A 22600-nucleotide genomic window follows, 5' to 3' on the forward strand; every position below is an offset into this window, starting at 1 on the left:
TAATTGCACGGACAAACAGATTAAAGAACAGTTTTTATGCCAGAGCCATAACTGCACTAAACGCAAATATTCACTGTGCAATAATGATATGAGTCGTGCAATACCTGCAGAATGTGAATGTCTTGTGTGTGGTATGTGTGTTTTTATTATTATTTTTGTATATTTGTATATATATATATATATATAGTTTTAGATGCAAGTTATTGTTTATGTTTCTTGCACTTTTTAAGGATTGCGTTTAAATTTCGTTGTACTTGTAGAATGACAGTAAAGATATACATGAGGATGAATAAGGAATAACTTCAGGCTACTATCTTTGTTTGGCTGAGCAAAAGAGTCGCAATTTGGGAAGCAAAAATTCTTAATTGTGCAGTAGGTGGAATATTTTTCCTTCAAGCTAGAGGAGTCATTGAGGAATCTTTGATAGAAGTAGCGTAGCCTTTCCTTGAGTTGTCCAGATAGTCATTATCTTCAAATGACATTCTGTGCATGTTTGGGGTTACTTTAACTTTAAATGTCAAATGTCAAATATGCCAAATGTCAAACAGTTTTTGCAATAATCCCACATTCCCATATATTTTTTTTAATTTAATTTCATGAGTAAAAAGTGTTTGCTTTTTTCTAACACATACAGTAGAGTTAAATCTTAATTTGTATTTTGAAGCATTAAAAGGTTGGAGCGGTTTCAATAAAATTAAATATTTCAAATTAAAATGCAAATTTATGCAGTAATGTTCTCCTCTTTAAAAAAAACAAATGGATAGAAAATACAGTAACTAATCATGGCTGATGCACAATGTACAGAGTGGAGTGTGAGGTAAGGGGGGGCTGTGCTTGCGAGGATCCTGGCATGATAATCTGGGCACGTTTCAGCGTCACTCAAGGCCTGGTAGAGCAGATCACTATGGCCTGTGTCTACACATTGTTGAGCCCCTGTAACACATTCCCACCTAAGTCACGTGCGCCCTTTCCGCCGGAGCAGCCGTTACCGTGACAACAATATGTGACGGAGGATGGTGATGGTGTGGAGTAGTAACCATGGCATCCGATCTGTGATTGCTATGTTTGCAGCCACACATCTTTGATCCCACAAAAACAGCCTGCACGCTTTTGTAAAATACAGACAGAACTTTTTGCTGAATGTGGAGGTGTGTGTGTGTGACACATTTTATGTCCCGAGACAATCAAAAAAGCTCCAAAATATAGAGAATCAGGTCATCAGAATGTATCTGAGGTCATGTCACAAAGCCTTTAGTTCGTGCTCCGAGTCCAATTCACTGCTGCTCTATTTCCAGAGAAGACATCAATAATTTGTGGCCCTCTCTGCATACATGGATGAAGGTATACTGTATACGTGTCTTGTCGTCAGTTATATAGCACGCAGACTGAACCCATTACTGGAATTAATGCACATTAATGTTTCATAGCGGCCCATTACAGAGTTATCTCTTATCACGCAGAAAACCCATGCCCCCTCAAAATGCACACTGCATGTTACAATGTGTTCATGAGACAGTCAGGCTCCATGTTTACCTGCCCAGGGCCTGTGTTTTCAGTCAGACTGCAGGTGGCACCCTTCAGCAGGATTTTACTGTCATTATTTACCTTTATTTATCTAGGGAAGTTTCACTGAGAGCTCTGCTTTATTGTTTCAGGAACACCCTGTTACACACATTCCCACCTGGAAGCTGCTCAATACAACCATAGTCTTATATTCTGGCTACTAAAGTCCAGTTGGGGGTTAAGGGCCTTGCTCATGGGCACATCAGTGAATGAAAAAGTGCTGCTCTTTCACTTTACTCACCCAAATTTCTCCTGCTGTTCCAGGAATCCAACTGGCAACCTTCTGGTCACACGCCTGCCTCTCTAACCTTTAGGCCACCACTGACTTTTATAGTTAAAGAGGACCTGTTATGCTTATTTTCAGGTGCATACTTGTATTTTGGGTTTCTATTAGCCTAAAATATGAAACAGAAAAACACTGTTTGAGCTTGGTCAATCGAACCAAACTCTTCAGGCTCCGCTCCAGCTCCGCTCTAACTAGCTTTGTTTCAGGGCGTGCCAAACTAGCCGCTAGGCAGGTATTATGCAAATGTGTTACTTGGTGACGTCACCACGTTACGAAAGAAAAGCCAGAGCTTCAAGCAAGGCATTTCAGGAGCAGTGTTTCTGTGGGGGAGAGTAACCCTTTTGGCGTAGACTTTGGGCTTTGTAACTTTGCAGACCTTTACATGTGCAAAAAAAACTGTATAGCACACTAAAGGAAAGAAGAAAAGCATAATAAGCTTATTATGGCCATCGGGGAATATGGTGTTGTGAAATAAAAAACACCAGAATTAAATAAAATAGCAGGATGAAATATAATGTTTCATAATATTGAGCTGAGTTTTACAAATGTATTGTATTATTTCATAATTTCATGGTTATATTATACATTTTTGTTATATTTATTTATACAATCATTTATTTCATGGTGTCTTATTAATTTATTTCATATGGAACATGTTGGGTCTCCATAGAAAATGACTTATAAGTGATCATTATTATAAACTGTTATTAATGCTTTCAACAGATGGAGTAAAAGCACAGCATCTGAGACAGGTTTTTTCTGCAAAAACAGATTTCTTCACAGAGAAATTCTCAGTTGCAAATTATGAGGCGGTGGTCTGGGGTGTTCCCAGAGGAAGGGTGGGGGGCCAGAGGCGTAGTAACCTCTGGCAGCCAATCACATACTGAGGATAACATGTCATAATTGTATCATGCAAACAATAACCTCTGCGTGCACTGCACATTACACATTCTGGCACCCTTCCCTTATTTATTGAAGCTCTATCTTGTTGCTTACACGGAAACCGGCAACCAGGAAATCAAACAGATGAATGACGGAAATTCAAACCAGTCGAAAAACAAAACTTCTTTGGAGCTGTATAAATGCAGAAAGCCAAGGGAGCAATCCTTTGAACACAGGAAAGACTATTTATCTTCCCTCTGTTTACTCTTCCTGTGAAAATAATTTGTATTGTTTGCATGTGCACATGAAACTGATCATTTTATGAGTCATTTTCTCTAAAAAAATCTGATAATGATGACTCAGATCCTCAGTTATTACTGAGGAAAGAACACAAATAGACATTAATTCAATCAATTCAATTCATCTCCCCATCTGGTTTTGAAAGTGTCCATGCCACCTCATTTAAAATGCTGACAACCAAAAGCAAAAGGAAGGTAGAGGATGGACTGTGTAAAAGATGACTGCGGAAAGGGAGAGAAACACAGACGCAGAGAAAGCCGGTCCCACAGATGGATCACAAATGTGGATGAGAGTGCTCTCTCTATAAAAAATTACAACAAAGTCTGGTCTCCCGTATCCAGTATGCCATATTCTAGTCTCCTCTAACTCTCAAATCCATTCCCTTCTGCAATGAAACTGAAATGTGTCGAGAATTTTAAAAAAAAATGTGTTTTTTGATCAATTAATGATCAAAAAGTTCAATTTTTTTCACTTGGTAAGAACACAGTGAGTGATCCAGACCTGTTCCCAAATTACACAACAATTAGTAGTCTTTAGGGATCCTGTCTTTGTTGTGATTGCAATCAAATTCCCACATAGTTCTGCAGACTTTTGTAGGATTAAGGCAGAATTGCCTCCTCTTCATATTCACAAACGCCTGCAAGCTGTTTAAGGCTGAAGCCAGGAGTAATATTTTAGATAGTTGCAAAATGTTTTGACTCTCAGCAGGTTTGTAAAACACCGTTTAGATCATTTGTGTATTCAGGCCTCTCCTTAAACAGTGAAGCACCATCATACCACTTCCCGATAGGGTCTGGATTCCATGAAATTCAGCATACAATACACACAATGTGTAGATAATATATACTATATACCAAAAGTATGCAAACACTCGTCACACATATGTGATTGTGGAACATGTCATTACAAAAACATGCTGCTACTGTATAACAGCCTCCACGCTTCGGGGGGAGGCTTTCCACAAGACTTAGGAACCTGGTTACAGGGATTTGCTCAGTCTGCATTCCGGGTTCATCCTAAAATTGCTGGATGGGGTTGAGGTCAGGGCTCTGTGCACTTCACACCAGCCAACTTCTTCCACACTATAAAACCATTTCTTTATGGACCTGTCTTTGGCTTTTGTGTTGAAACAGGAAAGGCTCTTCCCTGAACTGCTGACACAAAGTTGAAAGCACAGTACTATCTAAAATGTCATTGAACTCTGTAAGATCCCCCTTCACTGGAACCAAAATTAGGAAAACATACTCTGTCCACATACTTTTACAGCTAAACAGTAAACTACAAGATGTTTCTGAAAACATTTGAGGAGAGAAATAAGCATAACAGTAACAGAATATTGATTCATGTTTGATCAGCGCTGGCTAGTTTGACCGGAGTTCACGAGTTTTGAGAGCAGTGATTGACAGCTGCTTTAGAGACTGCTCAGCTCTGATTGGTTGTTTTTCTTCGGCGGTGAAATCTTGCAAATGCCATTAGGAATACTAGGAGATGATTTTTTTCAAAGATTATCTGTCTCATGCACTACTGTCATGCACTACTGTCACTAATCTCACTTTATTCTCACATCTCCAACTTCTTTTTTTCCCACCAGCCATCCCTCCTCTCCTTCTTTCCCCCACCCTCCCTTTTCTCCTCTTTCCCCTGCTCCCTCACTGGCTTCCCACCAGCTCATCACTCTTCTTTCTCCTCCTCTCTCTCTCGCTCTCTCTCCTCCTCCTCCTCCTCCTCCTGGCTGCTCTGTTGTCCAGACACACACACTTCCCAGCGGAGCGTCTGCAGTGTGCTGCCAGTCTGTGAGCTGGAGAGACACTCAGACATTAGAGGAATCTTCAAAAACAAACTGCAACTTATTGTACTTTTTTTTTATATCCGACTGTGGATGCAAACAGACCTACTTTTGCTTTCCTTATTTCCTCTGAGGGTCGACTTATTTCCAGAGAAAGCTGCAATGCTTCCATTCTACCTCTTGACTTTTGCTGGTGAGTACTTTTTTAACGGTCGTGCCAGTGCTGATGCATGAGGGCATGTTTCTGTTCATGCCAGTTGCTATGATTCATACTTACCATTGCCTCTCTCCACTTTCTCCCTTCTCTCTTGTTCTTTCTCTGTGCTCACAGCCGCCGTCCAAGCCTACGACCAGCTGCTGCCAGGCTCCTGCAACTTTGAGTCCAACACCTGTGGATACACGTCAGATGCAGACTTTACGAGCTGGACCCTGCACAAAGATGGTACTGGGACACTTGCCACACAGCATCTTCAGTCTTCTTTAAAAAAACATTTTAATTTAGTTAATTGGTGCTAAGTGTAGGCTTTATCGTGGCTCTTCTAGTTGCAGTTGCAGGTTCAGTTGTGATGTTGCCGTTATTTTGGTGCTGGTTTTGGCCACTGAAGCACACTGGTAAAAAGAAGCCCATCTGGTCTGCATTGATTCCAGCATCTCCGAACATCTGGAGACAGTGAAATAACACATTTAGGCATTCTTGCTGAGTTGGTACTGCAGCTGATACAAATGAGTTCTGTACACACCCACATATAAGTTATGTCAGTCTATTTATGTTAAATGATCAAAGCCAACAGATGAATGCAGCTTAGATCATCATCTGTACATTGTCCTGTTGTAAAGACTACACAACTGTTACCAATTTCTCCTCTGTGCTGAGATTTCATACAAATGAAAACTCTTGTGTGGAAAGCAAAGTCCTTGCACAAAATAGGGTCTAGCTGCAGATACATCTGGAGACAGCAGCCGGATCCTGTCAAGTTAATTGCGACATGAAGCGGCGCCTGCTTTCAGAGGTGGAGGTCATGCTAATGTTAAAAAAACACTCGTCAGCCTGACGTTAACTACACAAAACCTATCCCTAAATGTAACCATTTTTCATCTAACACACTTAAATCTGGCAGGCCTGTTATGCTAAACTCATAATGAATGATGCACCAGATTTGGTTGAAGTATTGGTCTGATTCATAGACTGTATATAAGAAGTGGACATAATCACCACAAAGTCATCCATTGGCTTGTGGACTGATGTTTTGAAGCCTCGAGTTCGGCATTTTCTGCCGTCACTATCTTGGTTATTTGCAACCAGAGGTGACGCGAGAGGGTAGAGCTAAGTGCAGCCGAATACTATTTAAGATACTTTTAGACGACCAAAAAGGTTGTAATTAAAGGAACAATATGTAATATTTTTACTGTAATAAATTATCAAATGACCATGATATGTCATCAGAGATTATGGAAACATGCTGAATTGAAATACTGGCTTCTCCGACAACAATGCTACAGCCAGTATGTTCTCCTTTGAAACTTCCATCGTGTCTGCTAACTGCTATCAGTCACACCGGAGGAGCGGAGGGGCGCCACGACTCCAATGCTTTGAATTTGTACTGCAGTACCCATTATAAGACGTTAGCTGTCAGTACTACATATTGTTCCTTTAACTTTCATGAACTGGAAACACACTGTGAAAGGGTTAAAGTTGTAAGACGAAAACACGGACAACACCCAGACCGGACAATGTCGTGGTAGCAACCTGTCAATCACAAGGTAGCCACGCCCTAAAACATACCCTGCTTTATGGTCTATTTGACTCTAAATGGGACCATAATTACTAAATGAACATCATGCTGTATTGAAGAAGACTAGCGATTGAGACCATAAACTCATGTTTACAATGTTTACCGAGGTAATAAATTAAGTGAGAAGTAGGCTCATTTTCTCATAGACTTCAATACAATCAGACTTCTTTTTGCAACCGGAGGAGTCGCCCCCTGCTGGCTATTAGAAAGAATGCAAGTTTAAGGCACTTAACTTTTCAGATCCAGCAGTTGCCCACTGGTTTGACTACAGTTGCCGACACTGGCCCCAAGCTAGCCCGGGTCCTGCCAATTGGACTTTATTCTCAGCATAACATCAGCCCACATCCACAGTTCAACATCTTAGGCAAATCAGCCAACCATATTTGGGGAAGAGCCAGAGTAGATTTGGTCCTCCAGTCAACTTAAACATCTCTAAACCAAGATCCTAATTATTTTTAACCTCGTACCCAGTGGTGTGGTGTTTCCAAGGAGGGCCTATAACTTCTTCAAGGGAATAGTTCAGCATTTTGGGAAATATGCCTATTTGCTTTCTTTCCGAGAGGAAGATGAGAAGATCAATACCACACATCATGTCTGTGTGTCAACTGTGGAGCTGGCATCAGGAGGTGATTAACCTAGGTCAGCGTAAAGACTGGAAGCAGGGGGACCCGGCTAGCCTTGCTCTCTCCAAAGTTAAAAAACAGAACTGTAATTTAGAGGGAGTTACATGCTGAAACAATTTCTTGTCAAACAACAGCTGGGTGCAGTCAGAGACTTCCCAGAGACTTGTTGTCAAAGTGAGGCTGCCAGCAGAAATTGCAGATCCGCTGCTCAGAAGTGTTGGGCGGCTGGATAAACTGTTGGTAATCTAAAAATTGTTCCAGCACTTAACTCCCCCTAAAACCACAAAGTGGTGTTTTTATATTTCTGTTTGTGTACAGTTTAAACATGGGAAATAAAAATGTGTTGAAATAAGCTTTAGAGGTGTCAAAATAGCAAATCCTCATCTGTTTCAGAAGCTGGAACGAGCAAATGGCGGATATTTTTACTTGTTAAACGACTTAATTGATTACCAGAACTGACAATAAATAAATTTGATTTTATAACTGATTGCTTCGGCACTATACATCAGGGTCGCATGACTACGCCCTCTTTTGGGGGGAAACAATCCTGTGTCCCTCCTTGACGGTAACAGCATAACCTGAAGAAATTGAAACATGTCTCCAAACTTCTACTTTCAACAAATAGTTGTAACGCTATGCCGAAGGGTTGCTGTGTAGTTGGTTGCACCAACAATAAATCCCAAAACGCCGATCTCATATTTGCTCTTCTGCCATGCCCTAAAAGAGGTATAATAGAGGGGCTTTATGGCTCCATGCTATAGACCAGACTAGCATGGCGTCATTGCAGAGGCTGCGCTCCCTTTTGGGGGAAAGAAACTCGCTTTCGCAGGAGAGAAAATGACGAAAAACTGTTGTGTAGCGGGTTAACCGACGCTTTCACACTGAGATTTGAGGCACATACGATATGTGAATATTCACTGTCAGTGTGGTAAATCGCTAAAAGAATGGGAGGCTGCTGCAGCGATACAGTCATACATTAACGTTACAGCAGCAACAGACTGTCGTCTCCAACTAAAGCTCAGCCTACAGATAAAACTATATGGCTATTAAGATGTTGCTTACTTAGGGACAACATTTATCCTAACATGATTCAGAGATGTCTGGATGAGCAATATCCGGCCACTGTGTTGGACGGGGGAAGACTAAAGGGACATGGCGACGATCAACCTTAATTTATTAAGATATCGCGAATGCTTGGGTTTTGCAAAATATTTATAAGACGTGTATAAAACAACAGTTTGGTTAACAAGAGATGAATGCATACAAACTTGTCAAAATTGAAATCCAAACACACGTCAAATTGCATTGAAGTCTATGGGATCTTCGGGTTTCTTTCCCCCAAAAGGGGGCGCGGCCTTGACTTTTTGCGAAGTACCCTTATGTGCCGGTCTGATGTATTGATTCTTGTTATACCTAACTAACCTTACCATCTCTCATCTACACCCACTGGATTGGTGAGGCAGATTTCCTCCAGTAGCAACTGTATCTGCAGCCAGACTTTGTTGGAAGAACTCGTTATTAAGAATTTTTTCCCACCATAATCCTTGCTGGTACTGCTTGAAAATTGCTCTGCTGTTGCAGCCTGTCTCGCTGTCAGTCTTCCCTCTGGGGTACGCCAACTACTTTCTCGTTTCCTGTTTCCATCCTTGTTGCTACTGCCGCCGGCTTGTTAAAAGGTCAGTGTAGCTTGTGCGTTAATGGTGTGCTCAGCTCTTGCTCATATATTCTCCTCTCTCAGTCGAGCTCTGTGCAGCATGGCTGAGGCTGCAAGAGAAGTGAAGTCATGTCAAATACATAAAGCACTTTTTATGTACTTCTTTTCTTCTCTGAATTCAAACAAGGCAGAGAAACTGATGAAATCAAGACAATACATCAGCTTGAGTGTGCGCCAAGGTTATGAATTAGGTTTCCATTCAGTCAATTTTGTGTAAATAGAAACATTTGCAAACAATTGCAGTTCATTGGCAAAAAGAAAGAAGAAAGGCATCTTGAATCGACCACATTAAAGGTAAAATGAGCTCAGTCCTGATGGTGTAAGTGTGTGTGTTTGTCATCGGAGCCCCGAGGTATCAGAGCATTCCACAGGGACAAATAATGAATGACAGACGAGAGAGGAGAGCTCAGATGCCCCTGGAGCAGAAAAGAAGCTAAGAGTCGCTGTGGTGGGAGCTGAATTACTGATGTAGTATTCCTGATTCTATTAGAGAAAGTATAAAGCTTTCAACATGTTTCTTCCCTGTTCTACCCGAACGAGAAGATGTTGCAAGGACTGATTGCCTGATCGTGACTTTTCAGCGAGTACCATCATCAGGTCATAATTCAATCACTTTGGTTTATGAATAAAAACCTTCGAAACTAAGAACATCATCAGCCTCGGCTGTACTTTGTTTATTGCTAATTAGCAAATCTTAGTATTACACAAACTGAACCCAAAACATGACCACCTTGGGGGAGGTAGCTAGAAAGGCACTTGGAGAGCGCAGACTTCTACCGAGGCCAATCTGTTCCAAAATGTATTGGGTTCGTCCTTGGCCCATGCTACACTCTTCCACCAGGTTTCATGAAAATCGGGCCAGTAGATTTTCCGTAACCCTGCAGACAAACAGTCAAACAAACCGAACCGAAAACATAACCTTCTTGGCAATCTATGACTTTCTCCGAGAATTTACGTGACTTTGTACCAGGCACTTGGTTTTATGTTTGTATCTATAATATTGAAGGTATAAGGTACACACAAAAGAGGGATCCCAGAAACTGCAATAACTAGAAGGGCACTCAGAGAGCGCGGACCTCTACCAAGGCAATGCCCTATCTTGCGATATTAAAAAAAGTCAAAATAACTTTTTTATCCACTCCGTGATTTGGATCCACCCCAAAATGTAATGGGTTCGTCCTTGGCCCATGCTACACCCTTCCACCAAGTTTCATGAAAATTGGGCCAGTAGTTTTTCCGTAATCCTGCTGACAAACAGACAAACGAACCAAACCAAAAACATAACCTCCTTGGTGGAGGTAATAATCTTTGACTCCACTGGCATTTATCCAGACCCTGCTAAAGACTGAACTTCTTGTTCCATCTCTGCCTGCATCACTTTTTCTTTGTCAGTTTTTCTGGCAAATCACTACTGAGCTTAAGGTGGATTTTCACCCTCATTTCCATAAACCTGAATTTTTCATTCCCACATCGCCTGCCATACTACATAGCTTTGGAGGGCAACTAACTCCCATTGGTCCAATGGAATAGGATGGAACTTTTTTCTTCACAGAAATTCACCATTGCAAACACTACCACAAGGTTGGGTCATATTAGTCCTGCATTCCAGTGAGCAGTATTTAATATGCTTCATGATTAGTTTAACATGTGGCAGCGATTCTGTTGTGTTGATGCAGCCTGGTTTAACATATGCAGTTATTTTTATTTCTTAGCAGCTCTTTTTAGGTCTGGTACATCCTTTTTTTTCATTTTTCTTTGAAAGCATAAAAATGAAGGTGCTGACTGCTGGATCTCATTCATAGCTGCTAATTGAACATTCATTCAACCATTCAACCTACTGTACTGCATTGTGATGGAGACACTTACAAAATGAGATGCACAAAAACTTTTTGTGTACCAGTGTTTTTGTTATTTGTAGGAAATGGGCACAAAAGATCTCTGGTATAGTCAATCAAAGTGCTGACAATATTTTGTCCCTGTAGAGCAAAATGTCCTTCACATCACTGTTTTTGTCTTGACAGCAGCAATGTTTACACATTTTTTCTAAATCCTTCATACCTTTTTTATTTCAGGCCGTTTTGTCGCAGTGGACGCAGCCATGAGCGCTGACCAGGATGATGAGACAAGTACCAATACCGAGCCACAGAGAGAGATCACAGGAGTCCTGCTGAGTCCGGCTCTGGATCAGGAGGAGTGGCGCTGCCTGAGGATCGTCTACCAGATCATCGGGTCAGGAAGACTGGAGGTCCTGCAGCGCATGGAGGGAAAGAGCTTTGACAGGCCGCTGTGGAGAAACCAGGATCCCTCTGACAGCTGGGTCATCTCAAGCATGGACCTGCAGAACAATACTGAGCCTTACAGGGTAAGATACTTTTCAAAATAGTGTCAAATCTTTGTTTAAAAGTTTTTAAAGTTTTGCCTGAAATTTAAAAAAAACAAGGCCAAATTTAAATCCAAAGTTCCAATAATGGTCCCTGGAGGCTGCTTATGTTTATTTTATATACTAATATGAAAATGTTGGATGAAACAAACATCATACAGACAATTGAACTATTCTTAGAGCCTTACAAGTGGCACTAAAAGCGTAACGTTTGTACTGGGGGTAGCACTATAGAGGAAAGGTCATTCAGTGTCCAAATGCAAAGTGTTCATCGTCTGAGGAGCTTTAATATGCTCATTCAATTTCATGTCTAACCGCTCGGTAGATTTTGATGCCTATACTGTGAAATTGAAAATATTGGCTTCATGGTGGTGCAACAGAAAAGGTCAGGGGGTCACCAAAAACATTTATTGCATTCATAATATGGGGACCATGAATATCAACAGCAGCATGTAAGTTCAAAATTGTTAGGAATCATGCAAAACACACCTAACAATAACATTGACGCCCAAAATTTGTGATGAGATTACTTATGATGAAAACTACTGAAGTAAAAGTGGAAACTAGGGCTATCGAAGTTAACGCTGTAATAACGTAATAATAACGCGTTAACGTAAATTTGTTTTAACGCCACTGATTTCTTTAACGTATCAATGCAACTTGCAATTTTTAGGTTGTAGTGGGTTTATCAGTTTTAGAGCTAGAGTGAAGATACTGGTATCATAGCTTGTTGCGAAGGAGGTTAAATAACACTCCAAACTTACGCAATCTCTGCAATTCTCCCTTTTCTAAAAGTACAGAGCTTCAAGATACTTCTTCAGTTAAACAAACAGTAGAGGTGTAGAAAACAACATTTCATGCTGTTGTTGACAAGAGGACAGATATAGGTTGATATTACACATGCAGGCCCAAATTGAGGCCAGCATGAAGTGTGTGGAGAAACACACACCTACACCCACACACATTATCCAAACACTGTGTGGGAGTAGTACAGCACATGTTTATATTATATGCAGAGGCAGAGCTGAATCTGACAGGGTCGTGACCCAAATAATGGTGAGTAAGGTATCTGCTATGTGTGGGCCTCCAGCACATAAACTATCACACTGACAAAATGTTCTGCTTTTTACTCTAAACTAAAATGACCTTATGCTGCTGTTTTAAAGTCCAAAAGTCAAAATGTATTGAAAAGAGATAGATGTTATCATTTACAAAATTCACAACATGTTTTTATCTAATGAAATATTCTGCTTCAATCCATATTTGTTGGCGTCTAGCCTTTCAAAAACAACATTTTCCCTACGGTCAAAAACCTATTTGCTCTCCCATTTGCTGCACACAAATGGAGGCACACACTTATATTAACAGCACCACACACACACGCACATGTACAAGCACTGACCTCATGCATTAACATGTGTGCGCGTCTTCCTGTAAGTCCTTTCTTCATCTGGAAGTCATTTTACAGAAAACCTACCGCTCACCAGAGCTTTAACAGTAATTTAGATTTCTGTGCGTTTCATGCGTTTCACTTTCGCTGACCTTCTATGATGTCATTCCCGTGTCGCTCCATATCAAGGTTGCAGGGTATCAACTGAACATGTGTTGTTGATTAGGTTGTCATCGAAGGTAAACCTGGATTGAGCGCTAGGAGCAGCGTGGCCATCTTTGAGATCCACATCAGCCCCGGATACTGCCTGGGTCGGTGACTTCACACATACATCACTCACACATCTTGCTTAAAAGAAAAAGACAAAAATAATCATGTAATTCTGAATGCATACCATCTGTGCTCTGTTCCTTCAACTCACACACACATGAACATATTGAGTACATTATTAAGTTAAAAGCCTTTTGCAGTCACACCCATAATGGCGGGTCTGTTTCTCATTTGTCTGCATCTAGAATGTGATTTTGAGGAGTCTCACCTGTGTGGATACAGTAATCAGTGGAACGCCAACGTAAACTGGTTTGTGGGAGGAGGCGGGGGCCAGCTAACCCACAACAACATACCAAATGACCACACATACAACAACAAGACAGGTGAGTGTTATTCATACAAAGGTGTTTTACGACAATGACTCAGAGCCGTACTGGTTATTTTCAGATGTGGATTAATACACATTTGGTGATCTAGTGGGTATTTACAAGAGCAGGATGGTGTATATAGGTTTGAGTCAAAATAAACTACAGTGTGTGTGTTCATGGTAATGAAGGAACATGTCACCCAGTGCAACAATGTGGCTCACTGATGTGTTTTTAATAGTTTTTGGACACCAACGGAGCTCTAAATATAAGATATATCAGGCTTTGGGTGCACACACAATATTTGTTAGTAGGGTAATTTCATTATTGAAACTTCTGAGCTTCCTAAAGAGGAACATGATAGCTCATATTTACATTCCCACTCAGGTCACTTGATGTACGTGGACTCCATCTACGCCAAGACTTTCAAAGAAGTGGCCAAACTGGTGTCTCCCATGACGACGGTGCCGATGTCCGGCTGCCTGAGTTTTCAGTACCAGCGAAGCGAGGAGAGGGGGAACCTGTTCTCTGTTTTCACCAGAGACCGACTGGGTCAGTACCAGGAGCTGTGGAGGGCGGAGACAGAAAACGAGAACGACTGGAGAGGGACGGGGGAAGAATGGTTACCTGTGCAGGTGGACCTGAAGGCACCGTACTCTGTACAGGTCAGTATGAATATGTCATGTCAGTCTTTTTTGGCCCAAAGGCACCACGTGATGGACAGGGAAGTTGCAGTACCGCGTTTGGCCACTACGAAAATTTGCTACAAAGCCCGGCGCTCTTCCTAACAGTGTTAACTTGGGGGGGACCGGAGGGTGGGTGCTACGCTTCCCTGATGACATTGTGGGTGGGGACGCCATATGAGCGTAGTGCAGAGCGGTTAGCAGGGCCGGACCGGCTACATAAACAAAGCACAGAGATGCTCGGATTACAACACACACAGAGGGAGAGGGACTTCATTCTCTACTCAGGTAGACATTACTCCTCTGTATATTTACATAGCAAATGCTGTTATATTAATTTTCTGAATTTCAAACCTAGCACCTTTAAAGTACAAAAATAATAGAAATGCATGCTGGTTTGTTTCTGGTAGCGATACAAGTAAGAGAAAAGCCTCCAGTGAAACTAAAAGTAACATCCAGACGTCATTATTATTGATGAATTAACCTATAAGCAGCATTGTAGGCGGTCTAACTATTCCATATGCAGCTGGAAAATTTTAACTATAAACATGAATGTATACATGTTGGTATTTAAAATGTATTAACTTCTGAAATATAATATAGTAGTATATATTTTTTTTTCTTCTTTTTGGCGACCTGTGCCTTTGAACCTTTAGCTTGTGCAGAATGAATGAAGATTGTTGCTCAAAGTTGTACCTACGTTGTACATAAATTTCCCTCCTGTGTGAGGGTATACATCTGCATGCACATGATGGCGTGCATGTTTGTTTATGAGTGTCTGTCTGCCTCCCCAGGTGGTCTTTGAAGTGTCCTTTAACAGCCCGAGAGGCGGACGCGTTGCAGTTGATGACATTTCCTTTTCTCCAGAGTTTTGCAGCACAGACACTGGTGAGCTGCAGCCACAGTCACTCACTGTTAATTCTAATTTCATAGTCATATTTATGATCTAATGCTTTCTGGATGAACATCTAACATTTCAGGATTTTAAAAGGACTAATAGCTTAAAGCACCTTACAGATAAAACCTTGGAGGTTCACATGTTGTGAGCATAAACATGTCAAACCAGGTGGATCAAAGCTATGTGGCGTGCAGATTTTAATATTTTCTCTGTGCTGTTCAAAAGTGATTCAGGATTTATGGTCCTCTGGGTACTATAAATCCATAACAAATGTCACTCTTGCTGATGAATCTTAAGTGCTAAAATTAGAGCCACTAAAGTGTTCATAGAACATCAACACACTGATTCCATGCATTTGTTCCACAGAGCCGACCTTTGACCCCTCCATCGCCAGCTGTAACTTTGAGTCAGGTTTCTGCCGCTACACCCAGGACCAGGTGATGTTGTCGTCGTGGAGGAGAGTGTCTGTGAAGCCCAACATATTTAGGAATGGAGACCACACCACAGGGGCAGGTGGGCTTAAACAACTCATAATGGATTTTAGAATATCTCTTATTATACTTAGGCTATGCATCTACTATAGTACCTTACAATACTCCAATAGTATTCCAACTGGAACATTATAGGGTTAAGGTGGTGTGCTTTCCTGTGTTATTTAGGGCTTATAGTAGGGGATCATTCAGGTTTTAGGAGCAGTGGCCCAGTCAGGATGCTCCCACATATTATGCAGCAGGATAAAGAGACACATTCTGAATTTCTACAGTGAATAAAAGATATTAGGAGATGATGGGCTTGGGGGTTTTGGCTTAAAACTATGATATTTTACATCATTTTGGACCATTATTATTACTAGTTAAATGATTATTTTATTATTCACACATATAACAGCCTTCGTCTGAACATTTAATTCTTCTGGAAATGTTTGCCCTAACAGAGCAGATTCAGAAAACTTTTAAATACAGTGCTTTTTTTAGCTTATTGCTTTGGCACATTTACTCTCTGGTTCAGTAAATGCTTCCATCAGAAGCTGGCGCCTTTATATTTCATATTGCGAATATGTTAGTGATTACAACTTTTATAAGCTATTTGTTGGTGGCTTTGTATCCAGACAGTTCACACAGCATTAAAAACAAAGAAATCTCTGAGTGATGATGTGGGAAAACTAAGCTGGATTTGAGGCTGAAAAACAATTGAAAACTGTTGAAATTAAGATCAGTAACAGGTGCGAGTAGTGATGGGAACATTCATGGCAAGCAGATCCACAGGAAGAGGCGGTTTTGCAAGAAAGATAAAGGCTGTCTTCTCCCTCCAGGATATTTCCTGTTGGCTCACTCCCGGCTAAGCCCACTCTCTGGTTACATTAGCCGCCTTATCGGTCCAACTCTGCCTGGGAACATGAAGTACTGCTTGAGATTCTACTACTCCCTGAGGGGTGAGTGGCACCCGAAAACTCTCCAGACTGAAGGATATTTGCCAGTTTGAGTTTAATGTGTGAATTATGTGCTGTGATTTTTTTTTTTTTACTGACTCACCAAACAGAAATAACTTTGGCAACTGCAGGTTTCAACCAGACGGACCAGGCTCTCACTGTGTATCTGCAGCAGCAGCAGAGCAGCAGCCAGGAGAAAATCTGGACTCAGGGAGAGAAGTCCAGAGGAGTTTGGATCGCGACGGACGCCACCTTCCAGACATCACAGCCTGCCAAGGTCAGAGGAGAGGAAGTGGAAATATCGCATCAGTCAGAGTAACGGTGGAGAATGAGTGCGAGAAGGAAAGAGGGAAGGAAGGAGGGAAGGAAAGATCAAATCAAAGGATGTAAAGGGAAGGGAGTGAGTGAGGGAAGGAGAGTAAATTAATACATTAATGAAGGAAGGAACAAAGGAATAAATAAACAAACAAATTAATGAGTGAATAAATGAATGAATAAAGAAAGAAAGAAATGAAGGGAGAAACAAATGGAATAAATAAACACATGGATGCACAAAGGAAGAAAAGAAGGAGTTGGTAGGGATACAGACAAATAAACAAACAAATGCAAAAAGGAAGGAAAGAAGGAAGGAAGGGACAAACAAAAATGTACAAAAGAGATGGACAGAGGACAGGAGGCACTAAACACAAAGAATGAGGCTGATGGGAATGTCATTAGTTTTGCAGGTATTTGGTCATAAACCAAAGTATTGGACAACGGAAAACTTTGACCTGACAATAAAATTTAAAGGTACAGTGTGTGGGATTTGGCAGCATGGTGTGGTTGCAGATTGCAACCAACTGAGTAACCCTCCGCTCACTCCTCCCTTTCCAAGACTGCGGTAACGTGAGCCGCCGAGTGCAAAACCGTGGTTACGCCGTTCACCTTGCTTAGAGGCCATCCTTATCATAATAACACTAATTTAAGAGCAACAGAAGTCAGATGGCGGCTGAAGGGACCACGTTTTTTTTTCTCTGCGGCTCACGTTATCGCAGTTTCATAAGCGTGTCGGAGAACTACAGTGGCCTTCAGGTAACGTAAAAATGTGAAAGGCTCTCTAAAACTTCCTGGATGGTCTACAAAAATACGCCATCCCTGGAGCACTCTATGAGTCACCTGAAATATTATACACTGTACCTTTAAGGGATCACCAAAGTTAATGTGGAAGGAAGTAGGAAATGTAAAGCATGCAGGACAGAAAGAAGACTAAACATGCTAAACAGCTGGAATAACAAATAAAGAAACAAATTACTAAAAGATGCACTTCCTGTTCTGGTGTCGGAGCCTTTAAACTTCTGCTCTGTGAGTTTTTTAATTTCCTAAACAGCCACTGTTAGAGGACACAGTATCATGTGTTCATGTGCATGATAATAAGAATGAATTCCCCCAGATGCCAAAGTGCTCAAAGGCTTTCTCCACTCTGGCCTTTTGTTCTTCACTTGACATATTGAACCGTTTTAAAACCCTCAGCGTTTGATTGATGATGTCTTTTCTTCCGCATGAGTCAGAGCAGAAGCAGCCACAACAAAGTGTTTGTAGTTTTGGTTCTATTTAGAGCTGATGGTGTAAATGAGCAGTGCTTGTAATTCCTCTGGGATGGTGGTTTACCTTTGCTGTCCAGGTGGTTTTTGTCAGCACCTGCAGGAGCTTCTGGGACTGCGGCTCCGTGGCGTTGGACGACATCAGCGTGAGCCTCGGAGACTGTGAGCTGACGGCAGGTAAAAACTGCAACAACAACAAAAAAAATTAATTTGCATCAACAAACAAACAATGATAGACAATCATGCTGTTTAGATGATGGCAGCCATGATTTCTGGAGGACATTGTAATCCAGTCTGGGAGTCAAGGCTGTCAAGATATGGAGAGCGTTCCTATTGGCTGTGCTCCGGGCGATGGGCGGTGCTTTGTATTTCCTCAACTGATCTCAACATGGCTGGCGGGTCACAAACTTTCTCATTTTACATCTAAACAGTACACTACAAGATGTTTCTGAAAACATTTGAGGCAAGAAATAGGCATTACAGTAACAGAATAATAATTCATATTTGATCAGCGCTACCTAGTTTGAATCGTTTGATCGGAGTTTGCGAGTGATTGACAGCTGCTCAGAGATGGCAGTCTCCAGCTCGGCTCTGATTGGTTGTTTTCCTCCGGTCTGTGAAATCTTGCAGATGTCATTAGGAGCACCGGAGGACACCTGTCTCATGCACTATTGTCAGGATATAGTGACCGTTTCAAAAAAATATAATTTTTTTAATCATATATTATATACAATATTTGCTCCAATTCTACCTACATTAGCTTTAAGATCAAATTTAGAATCCAGAGAGATGCAGCTAGATGATAGTTGTGTTAACCGTCACAATAAAGTCTTACCTAACATGAAGAGTCATTCATGTTCCTGTTGCAGGTTTGCTGTCGTTGTCTCTGCCAGGACACTGTGACTTTGAAGCTGGCCTGTGCGGTTACACTCAGGAAAAGCACAGCGACGATGCCGACTGGGAGCTGAGGAAAGGGCAAACCCCGACCTCGTACACCGGGCCAAGAGGAGACCACACCATGGGAGTTGGTGAGGGTCCCCTGCATCAACTCTCCTTCCAAATCCACAATACTCTGCCTATAATGCACACAGAAAAAAAAAGAGATAGAAAAGGTTTCATTTTTCTTCTGTAGCACAAAGAATACAGACAAACCCGTTGACTTTTGATTGACAGGATACTACCTGCACATGGAGGCGTCGCCCATGCTGCCCGGTCAGAGTGTGCGGCTCCTGTCCCGACCTCTGAGGGGCTCCCGGGGGCCCCAGTGTCTGCGCTTCTACTACCACATGTACGGCTCGGGCACGGGCCAGCTCAGCGTTCACCTCCACAAGGACGGAGAGGACGCGTTGCTGTGGCAACTGAGCGGCGAGCAGAGCATGGCCTGGCTGAGGGCCACAGTGGAGTACCAGAGTGACAGCCAGCATCAGGCAAGAGTGCAACTAAACCTCTCCTGACTGTTTTATATTTAAAGGCTGTGCGCTGGACTCGGGTGACCTTGACAGAAAGACGATCATGGCAGCTGGCTTATACACATTACAGCGCCTTTTTTTAAAGAATAACTTTTCTAGTGGTGCAACCGATGATTATTTTCACAATTTGTTCGATTTTATTTGGTCTATAAAATGACAGAAAATTGTGAAAAATTTCTATCACAAAATCCCAGAGCCAAAGGTCAACAGTCCAAAACCCAAATATATTAAATTTACAATCATATAGAAATACTAATGACTTGATGATTAATTGATTATCAAAATTGTTGTTGATTCATTTTTAATTGGCTAATTTATTCATCTAAACTCACTATTTTCTATTCCATAACTTCTAAAAAAAATATCAAAAAATGTTGTGTTCACGTCAGACCCTATAACCAGTGTTACAGAGTAATATGTACATTTACTCAAGTACTATACTTAAGTACAATTTTGAGGTACTTGCACTTTATTAGTATTTCCATTTTATGCTATTTTATACTTCTTCTCCACCACATCTCAGAGGGAAAAGCTGTACTTTATAATTCACTACATTTATCTGGAAGATATAGTTACTAGCTATTTTTCCAATCAGGATTTTAAATTGAAGCCGTCTAATGAAGGTAATACACTTACTATGGATAAGTACCTCATACAACACCCCTTCAAAAAACCCGAACCATCCCTTTAAAAAACCTTATGATAAGCTTATAAAATTCGATGCATTATTTAAGATTACACCAGTAGTTCCAAAACTTTTTGGCCATTTTAAAAGTCCAAAATATAAATAGAGACTTTGAAGCAGAACTTCTTTTTTCCTCTTCCATTAATCATCCCACGACTCGTCAGATTTCTCTGGTGACCCTTTGAAGAGGGCTTGACCCCTCTATTTGGAACCACCGGACTAAACTGCCTTACTGCATGTAAAGTAGTTCAAACTAGATTTCAACCAGCTACAACAGTAAAATGCTACCTACACATTGATGCATCAGTATTAACAATCCAACAATAATGTCTTATATAATGAGTCACAGGGACTATATTATTCTGCAGAATAAGTACTTTTACATTGATACTTAAAGTTAATTTTATTTAAGTAGGATTTTAAATGCAGGAATGCAAGACTTTTGTGTGCAATGAAATATTATTACATTGTTGTATTGGTACACGTACTTAAGTTAAAGATCTGCCTATCACTCACAGTGAGAATCTGATTGAGAAAATGTGTTTCAGATTGTGTTCGAGGCAACCAGGGGTTCATCAGTAAGGAGTGACATCGCCATCGATGACATTATCTTGGAAGGCGGACCCTGCCCAGGTGAACAATCTATTTAAGATATTTGTTAAACACATGGCTAAAGATTAAACACTCAAAAATAAATCCACAGGATATGATCTGTAGCAGCTTCCTGATTTCTTTTTGATTCCCCTGCAGAAGCGGAGATCAGAGCCACCGTGGGAACCTCCAACGAGATCGAGTAGAAGGCCAGAGGAAATCAGCTGCGTAGGATGCATGAACCCCCCCCCCCTGTTTTATTTGCACATTACAGACTCCTGACACCTGCATGCCAATCTGAACATGTAGGAGTGTGGGTCAACTTTTCAAGTAGTTCTGTTTTCAAGAAGCAACACATATCAGCTGTGTCATAGTCGGCATTTCTCTCTTCACAGTAGCAGCAGAGAGTGTGTTTAACTGTGTTTTTTTCTTCACATTTATATGCATTAGATTAATGCTCATTGCTCAAATAAAGCTAGAAGGTTATTCACCATTATTTGGGGTTTTCTTTTCACGGGTAACTGTAACTGTAGCATGATCTGCCAATTAATCAGGAGAGACTGATCATTTTGGTACTGAAACTCAGGCAGTGACACAAATATCAAAACATCTCCAACATGTCCTTGGTTAGGACCACATAACTAGAAGGACAATGACAAAACATATATTGACATAGATAAGAAATATAAAATGTGGATTTGAACTCACCAGTAAGCTGCAGTTATCCGGGTAGTTTTTGGACTACAATCCCCAACGGGTCAGAGTTGACCCTGAGAAAGTAAAACACATTTCTTCTGAACCATTAGATAAGCAGTCAGACACAGAATGGATAACAACATTAAGTATGATTTCAAGATTATTCAGTGAAGCAAACCTTAACTTTTAGTGTGATAATGCTGCCTACTTGTGGCCAATATTGATATTTGAAAAAAAAATTTTTTAAATTGGACAATGATATATTGGCCAATATTAGTTTGTTCTTGTTTTATAAAACATTTTGAAAAAAAAAAAATTTCATGACAGTGCACAAATCCCCTTCTGCCTCCACTTTGCTTCTGCAGATTTTTTGCACCACCATGCATTTTCTTTAAAGGGGACCTATTATGCTTTTGTGGTTATTTAGTTTCCTTTAGTTTGTTATATAGTTTTTTGTGCATGAAAAAGGTCTGCAAAGTTACAAAGCCCAAAGTCTACGCCAAAGCGGAGAGATCGAGTGCCTTTCATGTTTTTATGCCTTTATGCCCCTTCTGGTAGAAGGCCACCGTAGTTTTCCGACAGGCTTAGGAAGGGAGGGATGAACGGAGGGGTATTCAGCTGATTGCAATCCGCAACCACACCACTAGATGCCGCCAAATCCTACGCATTGCTCCTTTAAGTGAAATTTGATGTGAAATATTATGTCTTTATCCATCCCCTATTGAATAATGTGTTATACAGTTATAGCTACGAACAGCCGTCAGCCCAAAATCATTTATGCATAAAATGATTTGGCCTCGCTTTCACTGTCAAATGAAGCCTTATTTATGGCACAAAGGAAGTGCGTCAACCATTGTACAACCAAAACAGGAAGAGGAATAGCCCTTTTGTTTTCCCCAGTAGTTATCGGTAGTAGCTATCCCAAAAAGCCACCAAAAGAGTATCAATGGATTTGCAGTTTCTATTCCCAGCAGCAGAAACGGCAGATGGTGGAACATTTGAAGTAACTGTGGAAAACAAAACGTTTGTTAGTAGTTGCTGGGCTCTGAGGAAAACAGAAAGTGATCCGGTTATCTTTGTGGCAGTTGTCTGCTTCCACTTTGAGTGTTGTAATAAATATTTCTACAGTCAAAATGTCAAATAGTAAAGGCAGTTAAATACTGAATGTTTGGAGCAGGAAAAATTCTGAGCAAACACAAAAACTAAATGCAGCTGAC

At 41.0% G+C, this 22600-nt stretch overlaps 1 protein-coding gene across 1 annotated transcript; it reads left to right on the top strand.

Moving 5' to 3' along the window:
- Positions 1-4759: 4759 nt before the first annotated feature.
- Positions 4760-21180, top strand: LOC141757028 (MAM domain-containing protein 2-like). Its single transcript, XM_074617189.1, has 15 exons — positions 4760-5010; positions 5149-5259; positions 11020-11309; positions 12944-13028; positions 13233-13370; positions 13740-14017; positions 14830-14923; positions 15300-15446; positions 16246-16365; positions 16494-16639; positions 18023-18119; positions 18812-18970; positions 19116-19369; positions 20645-20729; positions 20847-21180. The coding sequence occupies exons 1-15, from the start codon at positions 4911-4913 to the stop codon at positions 20891-20893; spliced, it is 2151 nt and encodes a 716-aa protein (XP_074473290.1). The 5' UTR covers positions 4760-4910; the 3' UTR covers positions 20894-21180.
- Positions 21181-22600: the final 1420 nt, after the last annotated feature.

This window comes from Sebastes fasciatus, chromosome 19, assembly GCF_043250625.1.
Source record: "Sebastes fasciatus isolate fSebFas1 chromosome 19, fSebFas1.pri, whole genome shotgun sequence".
In the NCBI taxonomy this organism is placed as follows: Eukaryota; Metazoa; Chordata; class Actinopteri; order Perciformes; family Sebastidae; genus Sebastes; species Sebastes fasciatus.

Excerpts from the sequence above, each read along its gene's own strand:
- LOC141757028 (XM_074617189.1), top strand. The coding sequence starts at position 4,911 with ATGCAAACAGACCTACTTTTGCTTTCCTTATTTCCTCTGAGGGTCGAC. Across the intron at positions 11,310-12,943 it reads ACAATACTGAGCCTTACAGG|GTTGTCATCGAAGGTAAACC; the intron begins GTAAGATACTTT and ends GTTGTTGATTAG. Across the intron at positions 14,924-15,299 it reads GTTTTGCAGCACAGACACTG|AGCCGACCTTTGACCCCTCC; the intron begins GTGAGCTGCAGC and ends TTTGTTCCACAG.